The sequence below is a fragment of the Anopheles coluzzii genome, chromosome 2 (assembly GCF_943734685.1).
Source record: "Anopheles coluzzii chromosome 2, AcolN3, whole genome shotgun sequence".
Taxonomy (NCBI): domain Eukaryota; kingdom Metazoa; phylum Arthropoda; class Insecta; order Diptera; family Culicidae; genus Anopheles; species Anopheles coluzzii.
The window spans coordinates 54,216,925-54,231,562 of NC_064670.1; the positions used below are offsets into that span (position 1 = coordinate 54,216,925).

General features: G+C 45.0%; 2 protein-coding genes across 2 annotated transcripts; both read right to left on the minus strand.

Annotated features, from left to right (window-relative positions):
* Positions 1-5,883: 5,883 nt before the first annotated feature.
* On the minus strand, positions 5,884-12,288 carry LOC120950437 (claspin-like). The gene is made up of 2 exons (XM_040368447.2): positions 7,309-12,288; positions 5,884-7,018 (listed from the first exon to the last, which is right to left on the minus strand). The coding sequence occupies exons 1-2, from the start codon at positions 11,999-12,001 to the stop codon at positions 6,774-6,776; spliced, it is 4,938 nt and encodes a 1,645-aa protein (XP_040224381.2). The 5' UTR covers positions 12,002-12,288; the 3' UTR covers positions 5,884-6,773.
* A 651-nt stretch (positions 12,289-12,939) lies between these two features.
* Positions 12,940-14,540, minus strand: LOC120950438 (diphthine methyl ester synthase). Its single transcript, XM_040368449.2, has 2 exons — positions 14,302-14,540; positions 12,940-14,236 (listed from the first exon to the last, which is right to left on the minus strand). Exons 1-2 carry the CDS (start codon positions 14,434-14,436, stop codon positions 13,511-13,513), a joined length of 861 nt encoding a protein of 286 aa, XP_040224383.2. The 5' UTR covers positions 14,437-14,540; the 3' UTR covers positions 12,940-13,510.
* Positions 14,541-14,638: the final 98 nt, after the last annotated feature.

Consider the following 14,638-nt stretch of genomic DNA (forward strand, 5'->3'; position numbering starts at 1 on the left):
CTACTTTTCTTAGACGAAAATCAAGCTCTAGTATAGTGGGTGCTTTCAGTTGCTGGTAGTCTCGTATTGTTTTACATACATATCTCACCCAAATATTGCGTCTTAGCTTATGTACACTTGTCCATGATTACAATCTGAGCACATCAAGTTCAAGGGGATACAGTAGGGTAATTATTACCACCCGCTCAAAAGAACCCATTTGCCGTTCGCACACTGACAATCGCTGCAGAGGGCATCATAAACCGTCCATATAACGCTACACACGGGGAGGGACGTGGAGGGGCGGTCATTAGATGTGTACCTCTTTATTTCTGTGAGTTGAAATCGTTTTAATGTTCTACACCCTTCTCATTGAGCTTCCAAATTGAATCACAGTGCGCGAAAATAGACCCGCTCGCGTGCGTGATGATATCCGACCGAATCTGACCATCGTTCATCATTCACACACGCAGACAGGGTGGTGTGTATGGCACTGTGCTTGTCTTTACATTGCCGTGCGTATAAAAATTCCAAACTAAACATTCCATATGCGTGTCACGCTCACGGTGGGAGGTCATCCGCCGTAGAATTACCGTTCACTTAGTGTGGCATGCAAACGGCCGCGCTGTGGTTGATATTACGTGCTTCTCCAAATCGCCGATCAGGCCGATCATGTCAGGAAGTGATGAAAACTTGAACCTTCTTTTTCCGCCATGCAATGGAAGCGTACATACCTCTTCCCCACCCCGCTCCCTTCCCTGCAAAACTTCCTCCCTTCCTGCAACTGCCGAAAATGCGCGCCAAACCCGTATTTTATGTCTCAAAAGCAAAACCATGTGTTTGTGGCAAATTATTGTCTATGTTCGCGCAAAGGAAGAGTCATCGGCCAACCGTCCCTGTGCCTCTCTGACTCTCTCGTCCCAGCATCTCTTGAACAAGGTCAGCCCGGGCTGCTGAGAGTGGGCCAACAACCACTAAAACTCGCGAAATGCATAACCGCACCCATCGTTGGCCCCCTTCAGTTAGGAAGCCGCGCACCATATCGTCCGGTTAATGGCGGATGGCGGTCCACCACTTTGCACGGCATTTCACACCGTCATAATCACCATCTTCGTCGTCAGCATTGCTGTCAGTTTTCTAGCTCAACTGCTGCCCCGTTTTTCACCCTTCCTTTTCGCCTGCCACGACTATATAGTCGTAAAATGTTCCCATCCCCCGCTTGCCGATCACTTCACTGCACTGTCCGAGCGTGGTGTAACGAGCGTTATAGTTTATTTCCACCATTACTCGCCCTTGCCAACAACAAAAAAAAACCAAACACAGAGAAGGGCCCTCTTTGCACATCGGTAAAGATAGATCTATTCGGGTCGGGTTGGTTGGGCATTCTTGAACTTTGGTGAAATATGACTGACCGCGCGATGGTGGATCGACTGAAAGGCAAAAACCGGAAGTCGAATGCATACGCTTTTGAGCGGCCAGATGACGCAGTGAGCGGTCGTGTTGGTTGATGCGTTCGAAGATCGGCATTTTGGGACGATGAGCAATATCAAACCACCTACAGCATATCAAACGTTGGATAGAGATCGTTCTTTCCGTTTTACTTCAACTCGTAGGTCATCGATAATTCGGCGCTCAGTTTTCGATGTTTACAAGCTGAGGATGTCTTTATTCGACCAATTTTAACTCAATACGATCGTACGATCGAGTATGCTCTCCTACTCGGAAAGGAATGTTACAAATACATCATATCCGTTGAATAAGGAACACTACTCTACCAAACGCAACTATTTCCCGCCATTCGGCCATCATCGTAAGGGCAAGGGCAGAAGAAAACGTCAACGACAAGACGACAACGCCGAGGCCGTTAGCGGCGATCTCCAACGCTAGATACTGCCGCGTATTGTAACTATTAATAGTCAACGTTCGATTCGGACCGCCCGACAGGCAGCTAGTGGATCAGAACGCACCTCGCTCTTGACCGGAGCTGCCAGCATGTCCCCCGAAGAGGTAGCTGTTACGCCATGTTACGCAGACACTCATATCGATCATACTCGTCGGCCGGCCGCGGCCACTCATGGGGGGGGGGGGGGGGGAGGAGGGCAGGATATGAAGTTGTTTTTGGGGGCAGATCGACACTGCACGGTTGCTGCTTGCTGCTGCGCCATTAACCACCATCGCAACCGCCTATCGGGTCACATCGGGTCCGTGCATATGAAAATACAAACTGTAGTGACATTTTCCGTAGGTGGCCAAGGTCGATCCCGTCTCGAGATGGCGATGGCAGGCTAATCTTCCGCTTCGCGCGCGCCTGGAGGTTGCCAAACAGGATGGCAGGATGGAAATATGCATTTCATTTGCACCTTTCGCTGCATCATCGTCACCTCGCGTAACGGCACACGGTGTGGTGTGGAAGTGTCCACTCGGCTTGTGCGCGGGTAAGTCGATTACTCCCTCCACCTCCCCATGGGTGGGTCAACGGTTTGGTGGTACTCAAAAATGGACCAGCAGCTCACAACCGACGCAGCCTGTCGGTCCAATTGAGGGTTGACGTCAGTTGCCGGTCGACGACGACGACAGCGTGTAATGTTTTTGTGTGCGTTCCCGTATGTGCGACGTCCGGTCCCGGCCGAATGCTGCTGCGTCGGTTGTTAAATGAGGAATTTCAGCCCGCGGTCTTTTGTTTTTGCTTTCTTTTTCCCGCGCTAGAACCTCGCGTGCGTACTTTGTATTCGCAATCATCCCACAGCGGCTGAGCGGAAGGTTTGTTGTTCGTGTAGTATGGCCGTTACCGTAACCCCGGTCTCGTGTCACTTGTCTCCAATTAACCTTTTTTCCCCCGGTGCTTCACCGCTGTCCATCCACACTCCACAACTGCGCATCGTCTCGGCACAGCAGTGATGATCGATTGAATAATGTCTGTTTGGGGGGTTATGACGCATCATCCCCCTGACGTTCGTGGTGCTTTGTTCCGTGTTAGGGCTGAGAAATCGAATGCGATAAAACACATTCGCGGGATTTGACAGCCAGGTGTGTAGATGTTGTCCAAGGTAAAAGGGTCCAAAACGCCCGTATGAAATTCAAGCGACACTAACAGCAACACAAAAATGCCCTTTTTCCGTCGCGAGCTAAGCTCAGGGTCGCTGGTCGTCATTTACGCTTTGTTCGCTGCTAACTGACCCATTTCTCGCACCTTATGAATACGGGAGGAAATGGATCAACACTTTTTACCCAAGATTTCGTTACAACAAAGACTCTCACTTACCCCAATCTCCTGTTCAGCCGTGAGGCGGTGTGAAGGTAAATGGTGTGTATTGCGCGACAATGCAACAAAGCTATCATAAATTATTCAGATAACGTAGCATGTAAAGTGAAACGAATTCATCTCACAAAACAGGGAACTGCTTTAGTTGCAAAACAGCTTGTAAACTTTATTCGACAACTTTGCAAACATGGAATGTGCTAACCTTCCATCATGTTATATAGAGCCATAACCTCTTTACTGGAACATACAAACACTTATGTAATGTAGCGATTTCAAACAACCGACCAACCCATGCTTGCGTATGGTCTAACGGCTCTAAAAAGCATCAGGTGCGTTTTCGTTGTTCCCTTAGCATCTTATCAGCCTCTGTGCGATGGGTAATTTGTGTTGAACTGTGCAAACATTGACTATTTTTATTTTTTGGCTGACGAAGAAGGACGGCCACCTAACAACGGACGTAGATGGAAGTAGATAAAAAAGCTCCCTTAAATACGTGCAATCTACCGAACGGCATGTCAAATAAAAGATTCACCTTCCCTAAAGGGTGTCATTGGCCTTCGTGGTGGTGCGTTTCACTCTGTTCGTAGACATCGGCCAAATAGAGGTCAGTTTAATATGTAATGATAGAGTCTGGAGTTTATTATCGGTTAGGCTTAGGGTTTATCATAGGTCTGAAGCGCTTATAGGAAACCGCCCATTAACGAACGATCAATCAACAGTAACTCTTTCTTGCTTAATCCTATTTGTGAAGAGATTTGAAGAATATAAAAAATTCTTTTGACTACACATCTTCGTGAATATCGCTGTTATGGAATAGATTCTAGTAACAATATACACATTGCTTAAACACGACCTCATTGGCTACCAGTTGACATTTATTTACAATGAAATCTGGATAAGAGAACCCAACGCTACAAGGGATACAATTATTGAGTTTAGAGGTAGAGTGGGAACGAGATTCCGATTGCTTATATTAAAGACACCAGGACCAGGCGCATACACAATTTTAAGCGTTTCGCTATGACCGTCTGTTTTGGTTATAGAAAAAAAAATTAAAAGTTAGCAATTTTCGAAAAATGTAGACTCATTTGTCATTAGGGAAACCCTTTCCTATATAATTTGTATGAAAAGTTAAATAATTTGTCCCAGGATCAGGACATGTGCTGATATAAATGCTTATGTGCATCTGAAAAACTGAAAAATGTCTGTATAATACTAGGGTAAATGTACCTATAGTGGTGGTAGTACCAATAGTGGTGGTATTGCACTAAAATGCGGTCCATACGGTAAATTAAAAGTTATTAAGTTATTTTCGTCAGTGTGAAATGTTCTTCAGCCTTTTACAAAGAATTTAAAAGATAAATGGGACCATTCCGTTTCTTCGTGACCGAAAAATCCATTATTTTGTGAAATATGTCACCATTTTTCCAAAATCCTTAGGATTTCATAACGAAACTCATATTTCTGTTAACGTTCTAAATTATCACTTACCCACGCATTTACTAGTTTTTCAACATGACTGTTATGAAATGTTATTGTTTTACTAATATTATTGGTCTTTTGACCATATTTATGCATTTTTAAGTATTTTTTACCATAGTGCCATTATAGGTACACAAAACAGGCATGTTCCTATAGTGGTTATATTTATAAAATCAATAAAAACAGTTCGTTTTAGATTTTTTCGATGATATTTTTGACATGTCGTACTGTTGTCATTAAAATAAGCAACAAAAATGAGTTTTCTGTAAGTAATGTACCAAACAAAGGCCAAAATTCGCTTATCTGGCTGAGTGAAAAAATCAACCTCAAATCAAGCTTTATCTTCCGGGTGTAGGTTGACGACAGGTTTAGTCAATATTTTCTTCAACCAAATTCATACATTTTTTACGATCAAATTACGAAAGAAATCATTATTATGGCAGCTATCCTTGCTATTCATACAAAAACAACTTCGAAACTAAGTTTCATTGATATTATACATTGTTTTTGATGCATCTTTGTTTACCACCACTATAGGAACACAATGCGACGACTATAGGAACCATACCATCATTATAGGTACAACAAATCAGTCACAAAAATATGTATTTTTTCGTAAATTTGATGTGATTCATGGTAAACATGGTTGTGATTGCGAAGATAAAACATATTCCAATTGCTATGTGTTAAAATATTCACAAATTGACCTTCCTGACAATGTAAATCCATTAAAACACATCTGTGTCACTACAAATTGCACCACTATTGGTACACTTACCCTAATATTAGTTTGAGATAAACAATTCCGGATTTAGGGTAAAATCGAAGAGGCCCCTAGCGGTCGCTCAGTCCGCCAACTGGTGGTAAATATTCTTCAGCACGAATTAAGATTTCAATAAATGAATTGGCATCATATCTACAACACGCTTGTAGCCGTACAAAACTCCCCCAAGGGGCAGCAATTGGTAGATAATACGAAGATCAAATCTTAGTATAGAAATGCAGGAAACACTTGTCAATGTACCATACACTTATGCACAATTACATATACGGCAATAGTTTCATATTCAACGATTCTCCCGAAACTCCCGAAACTATTAAGGGGCGTTTCGGCGGTACAGTCGTAAACTTGCACGACTTAACAACATGCCCATCGCGGATTCAAGCCTAGAATAGATCATCCTCTCGTAGCATGAACTGAATAAAAAAAATCCGACTACATGGAACATGGTCACACATCAGCAGCAAAAAATGTATCAGAAACACACATGAATTTGCTTGTTCTACGATATTTTACTCGTTATTAGAGGTATTTATTGAGAATTTAGATTTGTTCGTTACGCGAAAAAGGCATAAGAAAGGGTACTCGTTTTGACGCGTTTCACTGAATTTAATATTTTACACACCAACAGTGCTCTATTTACTCAAATGTAGTTCTTAAAATTTTACAGATTTAAGACAAATTTAAGCTAAAATAATTGTTTTTAGATCTAAATTGCATAAAAAAAGCCTTTTTTAAAGTGATTTTTAGCTTAAAAATTTTCAATTCTATCTGATCTAGAATTTACCGTATTTGAAAGAAAATGTGTCACCGTGTAATTACATTTGTCGATAAATTTGCTACAACTACAGCGCCGACAGCCAACAAAAGCCCTGCAAAGGTATGGCATGCAACATGCAATTTACGGTTGAATAACTCAGCAGATCGTACAATCGATAAGCTAAACTAGCATGGGTAGCTACGCCCCTTGCCCGACATATTGGTCAGCCTACAAACGACATTCTCTATGGCCATAACATGGCAGTATGCCTACGTGCGTGTGGGATGCGTCACTGTGTGCGAGAAAGCATCAGCTAGGGCGGAACCGAACAAATCAACAAACCTACGGGAAAAACGGCAAAAAAAATTGTAACAAAAGAAAACACAACTGTTTTGCAATGTGCCAAACTGATCATTATTAGTTGATTATATTTTGCATTCATAATTGGTACTTCATGTACGTCCACTACCATGCTAAAAACGCGCGCGCGACACTAAGAGTCGCACCCGTTACTTCCGCTTGCCGTTGCCATCCAGCATGCCCGCACTGCTGATTCGCTTGCGCATGTGCTTCGGAAGTACCCGGATGACGGACGAATCGATCTGTACCGGCATCGTGCGCTGCCGTGCAATCAGCAACAGACTCTGCACGTCCAGCGGTGCAAAGGACGTCCTGAGGCTGGTGGCGGTTCTGGGCGCGGACACGGCATGCTGCTCCCGTCCAGTCACAGTCCCGGCGGGGCCACTTTTCGGTTCTGCAAGAAAGAGATAGCGCACGGAAGGGGAGGAACGAGCGGGAAAGAAAACCGAAAAGAAAGGGGGAGAGGAAAAGCAGAGAGAAAAAACGCTCAGATATCACACGGATGATGGCACCGGGCCGCGATAGAAGCAATATTTGCAGTAGTGTGTTGCTGGTGGTAGTACTAGTAGTAGTATTAGAAGTAGTAGTAGTAGTAGAAGTAAATGCAGTAAATTGGATGCATTACATGAATGCTCCCACAGTGCTTGTTGTTATCTAGGAACGGAACTTTAAACGCCTACTAACTTGATCGTGATGAGTTTAGTGCGCCATCCTTCGGTTCCGGCTCGTCACTCGACCCTTGGGTAGCATCCGCTTTGGGTGGCTTTTCGTCTGACGAGCTCCGACTTTCACTAGCACCGGATTCACTAGCAGGTGCCGAGTCCTTCTTCGCAGTCGCCACGCTGCTGGTTAGCGATGGTTTTCGATCGGTGGACACGTTTGACGACTTGCCGGAGTCGTCTTCCGGCGTTGAGTTGCGCTGCATGGCCACACCGCGGGTTAGTGTCATACGCCGTGCTACCGTGTCGTACTCGTCAATGTTCAAGCTGTACATTGGCCGACGCCCGGTCGCACCCAACGGTTGTTGATGGCTTGCCGTTGCTGAATCACTTTCCTCTCCAGCGTCCCCTTCCGCTGGGTCCGGACCGTCTGGGCGTCGCTGGTCCAGCTTGATCTGGATAACGCTGGCGGCATACTCTTCGCCACTTTCTGCCGACTGGTCCTCGGTGCAGGTACGCATCGTGCTGTGGTAGTCGCGCAGTAGCTTCTTCTTGTGCGTACGATAGGAGCGCTGAATCTTGGTGGCCGCCTCGGCCATCGCTTCGTCTTGCTTGTGTTGCTCTTCTCGCTCGATAAACTCGTCCAACGATTGATCGATGGCGGCATTGCCGAACGACGCGTACGGTATGTTGGAGGACGTGTTCTGCGAGTGCTTCCGGAGGTAGCTACGGCGTCCCGCCTGCTGGATCGTAGCCTGCGAGGCGATGGTTGATTCCGTATCGGTAGAAGCGATCGTTTCCAGCGCCGTACGCACCTGGTTCTCGTCGACCGATTCAACGGACGAGCGTGTTCCATCCGGACAGTCGGAATCGGCCACCGAGACGGATGAGGCTAGAATTTTATTCTTTATATGCCCTATGTAGTACCCATCAAACTGGTCCTCTTCCTCGACGTAGCTCGGATCCTCGGTCGACGGTCGACTGTCGGCCGGATCTTCATCCACTGCCGGATCGTACCGCTGCAATCCTGACATCTCGGTCATACATCGTCGCATGATCGGTCGCTTGGGGGTTGCATCATCCGCCTGCCCTTCGCCCAGCTGCTCACCCGCATCTCTGCTGTGCAGTTGCTCCTGAAATTGTTTTGATCGCATCGAAACCATCACCATTGGATTGAATTCATCCTTCTGTTCATCGGCTTCCAGTGACGTTCGCTCCTGTTCGATCGGTAGTGGGTCGAGCGCTTTAGTTGCCCCATCACATGGCAGGGTCGTAGTGGGGGTGGCAGCTTCAGTGATGGGGGTTTCATCTAAAAAATCATCTGTAAACGTTCGCTTGGTGCGATCTTCGCTCGAAGTAGCAACAGGCTCTTCCTTTACCACAACGTCCTGATCGTCGTCTTCTTCGGTTTTTTGTGGCTCAATTGCCGCATTGGTGGCTGTTGTCGTATGGTCGTCCCCCGTCGTACCACCGTCAGCGGGATCCTGATTTTCGAGTTCGCTCTTTTTCAAGCTGTAAAACAGAGCCTCGGCCGAATCTTTGCTAAGTTGGCTAAGATCAACTTTCTTTATTTCTTCCCGCTCTTCTACCTGTTTCTCGGTACTATCCTCTTTTTCTAAGGGACCTGTTTTAGAGGGTGTTATTTCACGCTTAACGCATGGTTCTTCAACGACTTCTTCGAGGCTCACTTCGCGCTTGGGTGTTTCTTCATTGGTTTGCTGTGAAGCAATTGGAGTCTGGTCCAGTGCGTTTTTTGAATCAGCAACCGATTCGTGATCGCCAGATGATTCCTTAATTGCGGTAACAGCATCAGAATCATTTCCAGATCCAACTTCTCCAACATTATCACTCGATTGTGTTTCCACTGGTACATCAGCAGCTAATATAACAGCATCATTGAGATCAGCTTCAGATGCATCACGAACATTTTCTTCTACCTCTTTACTTGAGCTGCCTGAGACCTTATCTTGTACGATTGTGCTTTCAGTTTGTTGCAAATCGTTTTCATTTGACAGCAGTTTCTGCATTTCTTCTACTACAACACTTTCCAGAGTGGGAGTAACGTCTTTTGTTGGAACAGCGGTTGGTGCTTCAACTTCAGCTGGTTTTTCATTACTTTTGTCTTCATCTTGGACTTTCATTTGCTCAGACTCTTGGTCCTGTTTCTCATCTTTGTTATCTCCACATTCTTCCGTATCTGTTACAGCACAATCCTTGGGTTCTTCTGAAACCACACCTTCAGTTACCTTTGCGGGAGCATTATTCATACCATCATCAAGTGGTTCAGCTTGTTCAGCAACCTTATCTTCGACAATCCCTTCACTGCTGGTAGCTTCTGGAATTACTGTGCCGCTTGCTGTAGCATCATCGCAAACTACATCTTCAAGAGAGCGATCCTTTGTTAGCAAATCATTTGCATCTGTAACATTATGTTCTTTATTTACCTCATGCTCATTGTCCTGGGTGTTGGCTGATTCGCTCTTCTCTTCAATCTCGGGTTTTGCAATATCGGACTTGTCAATGCTTGACTCGGTAGCTTGCTGTTCGCCGGTTACTTCTTGATCGATCACAGGATCAGTTGCAGGATTGGATAATTGGTTACATTTCTCTTCGATGGAGTCTGTAACGATCATTTCTGCATTTGAAAGAGCATCATCTTTCGCTTCAACTGCATGCGTTTCATTTTCTTGCTTCGTTTCTTCATTTGCATCATTATTTACTGATTGTGCTGCACTTTCTTCTGGCTTATTTTCTGTTTCGCTTTTAGCATCCACCTCTGCTTCCTGTTGCTCATCACTTCCTTGCTTAGCATCATCATCAAACGATGCTTTCGATGCTGGCTGCACCTCAAGATCGTTCTTCTCCATAGTAAGTTCAGATAAATTCAAGTTTAATGGAGTGTCTTGCTCATCTTTAACTGGTATTTCACTAACGATGCTTTGATCCTGCTCAGCTGGCTCAGCATCTTTAACGGTCGTTTCAATTTCTTCATCATTTTTACTACTTTCAGCTTCTAGCACATCTTTATTTGCTGTTGTTTCAATTGTTTTCAATTCAGTATTCGTAGTTGAGATTTTATCAGGCGAATCGACATTCTCTATGGCATTCTCAACATCAATTCCAACCAAATCAAGTGTTTTGGATGGTGTATCAGCCGTTTCTAGAGGTTCATCGTCTTCAAAACCCATTCTTGGTGCAATTTTTAAACCATCTTCTGTAGTCTGAGCAGAAGAATGTTCTTCGCTGTTTTCTATGCTGTCTGGTGTGGTTGGCGTATTTTGTTTCTGTTCGTTATTTGGTAAAGTAGAAATTGCCTCACTACTAGTTTGATTTTCAGACAATTTCGCTTGCTCCTCCTTTTTCGTCAAATTGTCGGCTGTTTCGTCCACCAAGACATCTACAGTATCTTCTCCATCATTCGCTTTAGTTTGATCATCATCTTTATCCATCGCTACAGGTGAACTCGCACTTTCTTTTACTATTTCATCGTTTTCCTCAGGTTTTATCTCGTTGGTAACGAGTGTTTCATCTTGCTTTCCTGACTCATTATCTATCTTATCTTCTTTGTCGTTGTTCTCCTCACTGCCATTAGAATCGGCGGCTGCTTGCACCTCAGTTCCTTCCACTGGTATGGGATTCGTTTCACTATCCACCTCAGCTCCTTCTACTGCTGCAGGTCTCGCTTCACTATCAACTTGCTGCTCTTCCTGCCCAACCATCTGAATTTCTGTATTTTCATCTTCATCCTTCGGTACTTCGTGCGCGTGCTGCGACGTTCCCTCATCACCAACGCTTTTCGGCTGGACTTCAACCTGCGGCCCCTCCGGAATGTCTTCTCCTTCTCCTGTAGTAACACTGGAAACCTTCGTTTCCTCTGGCACACCTCCTAACTCATTGCCCTGCTCGGTTTTATAATCTTCGGAGTGTTTTTCCAATAAATCGTCAACGTTCGCTTGCACAAAGCACGTTTCCATATCTTGCAAGGGCATCTCACCACTCGGCTCCAAGTTGTCAACGGTCGGCACACGAGGTCGCTCAGCAACTTCCGCAGTACTAGGAGCCGTTCCTATGTCGTCACCATTATCAACCAACTCATCGCCCGTTTCCTTTCCACCGGTGGTGCCGTCCGAATCGAGGATCTGTTCATCGTCCAGAATGCTCGAGACGGCATGTTCCGCCTCTACTGACTGTGCACTTACTACCCGGCCCGGGGAAGGGGTCGCCTCCGGAGGATTGTAGTGCACCTTCACAATCTCCTGCTCCACCACCGGTGCGGGAGCGCTCTCCTCGGACAGGGATTTCAACTTTTGCGGCTCACCCTCATCGCTAACCGACGGATTGCCGACCATCGTGGTCGGATTGTCCCGCTCCCTAGTGGTGGGTTTACGCGCGCGACGTCGTTTACGGCCACGCATTTTCGATTCACTTCCCCCACTACCACTTTCGTCGCCGTCGCCACCGTTACCGTCACTAAGCGAAGGGTCCTTTGTTAACCCTAACTTTTCGCGGGTCTTTTCCTTGTAGTCTGCGTACACCTGATACGCATTGAACGTTGGGTAGCCATGGTCGAGATGACCATCGCGCTCACGGATCAAGTTTTCAAAGTACTCTGCCGCATGCACATACAGATTTTCCGGATTTTCCTTAATCACACTCTTGGCCAGCCCTCGCATTAACTCCGGCAAACCGTCTGGAATTTTGGGTGCAGATATCGGCATCCTGGCTGGCTGGCTGGCTGGCTGGCTGGCGGACTGATGTTTGCACTTTGCGCTAACGAAATGGCGAGCCGTGTACAACGTTCCGTTTCGGCTACTGACAACAGTCTAACTGTTCTGTCGGCATTAGCACCTAACTTTACCACCTAAACCCCGTCAATCGATAATATGTGTTTGTGTGTGAATGCTATTGTGGCTTCTTATTTAACGAAGAATCAGTTTTCCTGTGTCCGCAAGGTTACGACCCGCAGTACAGATTAGTACTAATGGCGCACGGACTATACATAGCAGACAAGGCACATCCACTTTCCGGAACGTTTTAAGGGTTAAACGTGGGTCGTCCTGGTAACTGCGATGGCACAAACAAAACAGCTGCGCAGGCACAATACTCTAGCGAGTGGCCAGGATAGAAAGAAAATCCTTCGTGTAGATGGAACAAGCAAACAATAATTAAAAAAAAGAGAACTATTATTAAGAGGTCAACGCTCAAAACTCATTCTCAACAGCAGCAACAAAAACAGACATAAATTAATTTCGATTCAAGTTTAACCCCCTAGCGGCTGTGAATAAAGTTTCTCTCTCGATAATGAACTTGATGTTTTGGAATGTAAAATAAAAATATCAAATCTTTACATAATTAATTTGATAGTTTTATTGATTTGGGTAAAATTATGTCTTAGTTATTTCATATCATTTAATGATTAATGAACATCTCTTCCGACGCTGCAGAAAAGTAGCCAATATTCCAAATTTAATTTGCCACTTTCCTTTGGCGCATTGGTTTTCGGTTGCGTAGAAATAACATTGGCTAAAGACCTGGGCGCATTGCCAATGGTTGGCAAGGAATGTAACCGTGAAATGTAGCTCTATCAAGTGCATGAAAGAAAAGGAAACAGCTAACAGAATCATCAACAACTTAGAAAATTAAAAACACGTGCTGGTTCGATGACTTTTTTGTTTTTATTCTTTTATGTTTGAATATTAGTGAAAATAATGAAACAAATTATTTACGTTTCCGTTTCACATGTTTAAATGATTATAATATAGCTTGTTGCCAGTTTTCCTATAAACATCCAGACGAATTAACAATCCTACGGAGAAAGAATTTCAAGGACACGCTACGCATGCAAACGCCAATCAAAAGTCATTGAACTGAAGGTGGATTCAAATTTTATGCGATCCAGCACGCCACACCTTAAGGAGGTAGGTAATCATAAGACAAGGAACCAAACAAATCGTACCCTTGAACTTTGACCGTCCTGGTGTCAACTTAGGTGGCCCCAGCTAGTCTGTGGTATGGCTGCTGGCGATTAAATCTCACCGCCATATGATTAACAACTTTTTGTTGCCCGACAGACCCGTAACACAGCATGAAATGGTAAATGGCTTATGTAGCTTTTACGTACGTAGCTATTTACATAGACTTTTTTTTCTTTTTATTTTCCAACAACTGTTCCACAAAGCGGAAATGACGCGGCATTTTGTTACATTTCAAAAAACCATCGCGATGATTCACAATATTTGTTGCTTTAGTTCGGCGAACTGCTGCAGAAATTCCATTTCCAACGGATGAAGCTGCCCATTGGGAATGATAAGCGAATGTAACGGTGGTCCTAGGTCGACGTTTCTCATTTCGCTAAGCGAACATGCTAGAATTTGCTGTGTGTCATGGCCCACTCGCGCAAGACCGACAATAAGCGTGTTTTCACGTAGCCCGTGTTCGTTTTGCTGGTCAGGCTGAACGCCAGCTTCTGCATCCGACTTCTTGGCGACAATCTGTAGCAACTGGTCTGCCGCTTCGCTAACGGACATAAACCGTGGCGGCATGTATTCGCGCTTTTTCTTCATCAACGATTCTAACGTTGGTTCCTTTACTTTGATATCTAAAAGGCACAGTGTGTGCAGTCCGTGTTTCAGATTGGCAACGATTTTATCGTAAAAACTGTCCGGCTTCCAGCTATCGTCCCAGTATGGAATGGACACAGTTTCACCGAAATGATACAACTGCAGTCCACAGCAACCCACGGCATTCATAATTGAAGCATTGTGAACGATCGATGTTTTGATGCCTTTTTCCTTCGCTCGAAGCGTCAGGTCGGTGTGCGTGGTAGCGCCAAACGGATCACCGACGACCAAGAACGCTACCGATACACTTTCCGCTCCCTCCAAGATGTCATCGGCCCGTTGCTCGACCATTTCTCGATCAGCTAGAATGAGTTTTCTGCCGTAGAATTCTTCCTGCGAAAGCAATAAGCTTTTATTAACAAAAAAATAGCTAGTAAAGCAGCATGATTTATATTTACCAATTTCTCCTGTCCACAGCACAGCACCGACGTGTACGATTCTAAATAAACGCGTTCGCACTGTTTGATTATGTTCAGCCCTTTCACGGTGATGTCCTCCGGATCACCAAGACCAAGTCCAATAATGTAAAACATTTTAAAATATTCGTAAAATATTGATTTTGTGCAGAAAATGCTTCGTTTCTATCGTACTGGCGATCTACCGGCAAACCCATAACAAACAGGCATGCTTTCAGTGACAGCCGACGTACGTAAACAAATCATCACTGTCATTTCGGGTCTGGTCGCGAGAAGCAAGTATCAGTGGTCGTCAAAACAAGGAATCACATAAATTATG

What these genes read in the sequence shown, in the direction of transcription:
- LOC120950437 (XM_040368447.2), bottom strand. Translation starts at nt 12,001, where the DNA reads ATGCCGATATCTGCACCCAAAATTCCAGACGGTTTGCCGGAGTTAATG. An exon ending in ACTAAACTCATCACGATCAA is followed by an intron (nt 7,019 to 7,308) that starts GTTAGTAGGCGT and finishes TCTTTCTTGCAG; the next exon opens with AACCGAAAAGTGGCCCCGCC.
- LOC120950438 (XM_040368449.2), bottom strand. Translation starts at nt 14,436, where the DNA reads ATGTTTTACATTATTGGACTTGGTCTTGGTGATCCGGAGGACATCACC. An exon ending in GCTGTGGACAGGAGAAATTG is followed by an intron (nt 14,237 to 14,301) that starts GTAAATATAAAT and finishes TTGCTTTCGCAG; the next exon opens with GAAGAATTCTACGGCAGAAA.